Source organism: Crinia signifera, chromosome 4 (genome assembly GCF_055691185.1).
Source record: "Crinia signifera chromosome 4, ASM5569118v1, whole genome shotgun sequence".
Classification (NCBI taxonomy): Eukaryota; Metazoa; Chordata; class Amphibia; order Anura; family Myobatrachidae; genus Crinia; species Crinia signifera.
In genome coordinates, this window is record NC_139220.1 from 326281880 (window position 1) to 326286832 (window position 4953).

At 39.9% G+C, this 4953-nt stretch overlaps 1 protein-coding gene across 1 annotated transcript; it reads right to left on the bottom strand.

Moving 5' to 3' along the window:
- Positions 1-1338: 1338 nt before the first annotated feature.
- Positions 1339-3387, bottom strand: LOC146073453 (olfactory receptor 5A2-like). Its single transcript, XM_083180633.1, has 2 exons — positions 3256-3387; positions 1339-2274 (listed from the first exon to the last, which is right to left on the bottom strand). The coding sequence occupies exons 1-2, from the start codon at positions 3385-3387 to the stop codon at positions 1339-1341; spliced, it is 1068 nt and encodes a 355-aa protein (XP_083036759.1).
- Positions 3388-4953: the final 1566 nt, after the last annotated feature.

A 4953-nucleotide genomic window follows, 5' to 3' on the forward strand; every position in this document is an offset into this window, starting at 1 on the left:
ACCTTTCTTCAAACACTTGGCCATGCCTGCGTTTTGCCTAACACTCCATGAAAATGGCCATTTACCATCCACAAACGCCAGCTTCCTGTGCTTTAACTTGCATAAGGCCAAAGATAAAAAGTAATTGGATTTTATTGCAGGATGTCCTCGCTATGTGATGTACGCATATGCAGCCTATCGACTAACGCCCAGCCTGCAAATTCCCAGACATGTGTTCTGGTCTGTATAACCCTCTGGGCAGTATTCAATGTAAATATTCACAGCGTGCAGCGAATCCTGTTTAGGATTCGCTGCAAAGTTGCCACTGCCCGCCGTGTTTCGGAGCCTCGCCGTCCCCCCTATTCAACGTCGTAGGGGCTCGCTGCCCCTGACGGCGAGTGTGAACCTGAGGACAGGGAGATGGAAGTCTCCCTGTCTGCCCCAGAATGTATGTGGGGGGGTGGTGGGCTCTCCGGGAGCCAGGCAGCACAGGCTGCCCCGGGAGAGCCAACAGGGGACCGGGCATTCACTGCACCCGATCGTGCATATGTAATGATCAGGTGCAGTGAATATATGAATATCTAATGAGCAGCTCTCGGCTCCGGCCCCCTGCTGGCTGCTCTGTGTAAAAAAATAATAATAATTTTAAAATTAAATATATATTCATGTATATTCATATATATTCATGTATTCATGAATAAAAATAGCATGCCCCTTCACAGAATAAAATTCCTGATTTTTTTACACCAAATGTAAAACAACTTTATTTTAAAAGTTCACTTTCCACTTCACCATGAAAAGATGGCGGTTTGCTACACGGAGACACACGGCGAAAATCACTACAGAAAGACGGCGAGAAGTGCACGTTGAATAGGGTGATTTGCTTTCTGACCCAAAAAATCACCTTCCAACATGAAAATAGCTCAAATTTGCCGTGAAACAGGGTGAATTTTCCTCATTGAATACTGCCCACTATATTTCTTACAACACATATATGCATATACATTAATGCTAGGGTTATTTTTATTGGGAACCAATTAGCCTACAAGTATTATCTTGGGTTGTGGGGGAAACTGGTGTTCCACGAGGAAACCCATGCAAATGAAAATGAGTGAATACATTGCTATTGTTATTTTTAGGCATAAAGAAAGCCTAAGGCAAACTAAATAACTCAATTCTACTACCAAAACAAGAAAGCACAAATACATGTATAGGAGTCAGTGTCACTGTGATAGACAAAATGCATATCCACGCAAAATATATTTATCACAAAAATGTATTTTCATTTAACAGTATTTATAAAAATAATGACTCCAGTTCCAGAATAATGGTTATAATTTTTTACCCAAATTTGTTTATTTAAAATCTTGATGCTTTCACCTTCAATGCACCTTTAACAAAAGCTGTATGTATGTCCTTATTTCTGAAGCTATATATGAAAGGGTTAATCAATGGTGTGACCACAGTGTACAACAGAGACAGGATTTTACTCAAAGTCCGGGAATTTGCTTTCTTGGGAACGGAATAAATACTTGATAGAGATCCATAAAATATAGAGACAACAAGCAGGTGGGAGCTGCAGGTGGAGAAGGCCTTATGTCTTCCAGTAATGGTTGGGATTCGTAGGATGGTGGAAACAATATAGACATAGGAAATAATAATTATAAAGAATGGGATGATTACTACTGGAATGGAAATCAATTTAGATTCAATTTCAACTACATAAGTATCTGAGCAGGAAAGTTCAAACAAAGGATCAAAATCACAGAAGAAATGGTCAATCACATGTGGTCCACAAAATGCTAATTTATATATTTGTATATATTGTATTAGTAGTAGTGAATAACTTATAACCCAGCACATGAGAACAAGTTTAAAGCAAAACATGTGGTTCATTATAACAGTGTAACGCAGAGGGTTACATATGGCCAAATAGCAGTCACAGGACATCACTGTCAGAAGGAGACATTCCGAGCTTACTAAGGAACAAAATATTAAATACTGAGTGATACAGCCCAGAAGAGAAACAAGGCCTCCATCTTTATAGATAATATTAAGCATATTGGGGACAATATCTGTGGCCACCAACATGTCACACACAGAAATCTGTGTAAGGAAGATGTACATAGGCAAATGGAGAGTCTTGCTGTAAGCCACCAGTGAGATGATCAGAAGGTTCCCTAATATGGTCACCAAATAAATCACAAGGAACAGAGAGAAAATTATAAACTTATGTTGATGGAAACTTGTAATTCCTAACAGCAATATTTCTGTGATTTCCGTTACATTCGTAATCTTAAAGATATAAAAAGAGTACAAGTGTTCAGTGGCTTATATATGTTTATGTATATGTGCTTTATAGAGTCAGACTGAAAAAAAGTTTAGTGGTTGGCTTCTGAAAAAAACAAAAAAACAAAATACATTGACGCAAGTCCAGTGTAGTCGGGTTAGAAAAGATTTTGAAATTTATTATGACAATAAACAGAAACCAAGCCTACAGATGTGTCTATATATGTTGTTGTCACAAAGCTTATGCATCACTGCATACAACATAAGGAGTGGTTAGTAATACATGAAAGTAGTGAAGGGTTTTCTGCAGTGTTAAAAGCATCTAAGAGGTCAACAAAATAAGTGGCTCTTGGATTAATGAGGGCATAGCAGTCTTTAGTGATGACAATTTGAATGGAGAGGAGAAGATGGTAGCCAGACTGAAATGGGTCATGCAATGAGTGGGAGCAAGGAAATAAAGGTAGTGAGTTGGCTGTAGGCAATATAGTTGAGGCGTTTGGGGAGAGAGAGATCAACAGCTGGAGGGAATGTTAGGATCAATGTTTTTTTTGTTTGTTTGTTTTTTAAAGGCAAGACAATGGTATGCATGAAGGTAGAGGGGGCATTTCCTGATGAAAGAGGGAGACTGAGGAGGTGGGCAAGATCAGGCAGAAAGAGAGATGTAACAATGGAGGCAGGAAGGGATAGAGTGAAGTGGGAGGTTGGACTGGGAGGAACAGATGAGTTACATGACTTCTTTACCAGGAGCAGTTGAAAAAGATGCCAGAGTTGGTAAGAAGGAAGGATTGTGGTGGTCAGGAAAAGGAGTGGGAGGTTTCTGAAGGTCTGGTGGGAATGAATGTTGGATGTGAATTAGGAGGCAAAATCAAGGGCAAAGAGTAAGGAGGGGAGTTGAGATGGAAGTGGGCAGAGGTGGGAGTTGACCATGGCAAAGAAACACATGGGATTTGAAATGGAGGAAGTTTATGTTAGAGGATGGTTTCCTACACTCTCACGGCGTGGTTCCTGAACATTTCTGCCGATTTCCAGTGAATTTGGAATGCCAAAATTGCGTTTTTGATCTTTGATGGAGAAGAGTGGTTGCTGATGAATAGTGATTGCTGAAGGTAAGGGAGGCATTTTATGGGGAAGTGGCTTGTTCAGGGCAGGAGAGAGAGAATAAAAGAGAGAAGTGAGGCAAACATAGAGGATAAGAAAATGGTGTTGACTGCCTCAATGCTTCATGATGGTAGCCACGAGGCAGAGGTGGAGAAGAAGAGGGCATAAGTTAAATACGAGCAGAAGGACAGAGAAGGGGATAGGGTAGGGATAATCAGATGTAGGGGTAATCAGAAATATCACAACTATCTATCTATATCTGTCTGTCTATCTATCTGTCAATTAATTAAGCCATCAAAGTAAGAATGTTGTATTTTGATTTCTTAATTGCTTAATATAGTAGTTAATAGGATTTTAGTAGGGTAGAAAAACTCTAATCAATCATGCACATAACAGTATAAAAACAGTCTATTGATTTGCACACTGCACATATATATGCAAATGCATGTGTTTGCAATCAGTATGGCAGGAACGGGTGTATTTGGAAACACCTGATGTGCCTATGCATTTTTAGGGTTGTCTGTGAGGTCCGCACTTACCACTTCTAGCTGATCTCAGTCGCAGATTTTTGGCAGCCTTACAGAGCCCATACACGCTCCGTTGTGGACCGGCACCATTCTGTACTATGCGATGCTCACTCCCACGCAGCACATAGTACTGTGCAAAAAGTATGTGCTGCACATACATTTTGTACTAGCTACACATCGCACCGCATCGCATTGCATGCACACTAAATGCACAAGGCATGCGATGCGATGTGTACTATTTAAGTCCCAAACGGATCCGTTAAACGGACCGTGTATGGGGACCTTTAGACCTAATCACAATTGCACAGACGGCAAAGACTCTTCAATGTTTCGGTAATGGCAAGTGGATTTGTGACTGTATGATGTTTAACAATGCATTCACAGCTCATTCAGAATTTTGCACAGGGCATTTTATCTTTCAGACTGGGCGGCAGCTTTCTGCTCACAGTCCTATGCAATTTTTTTTTGATTAGCGATCAATGCTGAATTACAGTAGGAACAATGTTCTCTGCAGAGAACATTCACCCTGCACAAAATGTATGTATCAGCATGTAAGACAAGTCATGGATCATGGGTAGATTTATGTGAAAACACCTTAATTGCCATTTATTTGTACAACTGCATTAGTACTGTAGAAAGAAAGAGAAAAGAATTTCCCAAGGCGCAATAGAAGTCTGTGCAGCCTTACAGTTGATAGAGGATCACTGGAAATGCCTCTTTTGTAGGTACTGTATTCGAAAAAACAACGGAGATGGCGCTTGACTCCGAATGTGAAGATCAATCAATCGATGTAGTGTTCATGTGTCATAAAATAAAAGACATAGGGTGAGATTTAATAGGATGAGAGATTCAGAAAGTGAGAGATTTGGGAAGAAATCTCCAGGTTTTTTTTAAAGTGGCAATCATTTACACTGCAATACCAGTTTGATTTTGCAGTGTAAATGATTGCCGCTTTAAATAAACCTGGAGATTTCTTCCCAAATCTCTCACTTTCTGAATCTCTCATCCTATTAAATCTCACCCAAAGTGAATAAATAAATTGAAGTGAAGGAAAGTGGTA

Bases quoted from the DNA above. Each gene is read 5' to 3' on its own strand.
- LOC146073453 (XM_083180633.1), bottom strand. From the start codon at position 3,387: ATGCCTCCCTTACCTTCAGCAATCACTATTCATCAGCAACCACTCTTC. The intron at 2,275-3,255 runs GTAGGAAACCAT...TATATCTTTAAG, and splicing joins AGGAACCACGCCGTGAGAGT to ATTACGAATGTAACGGAAAT.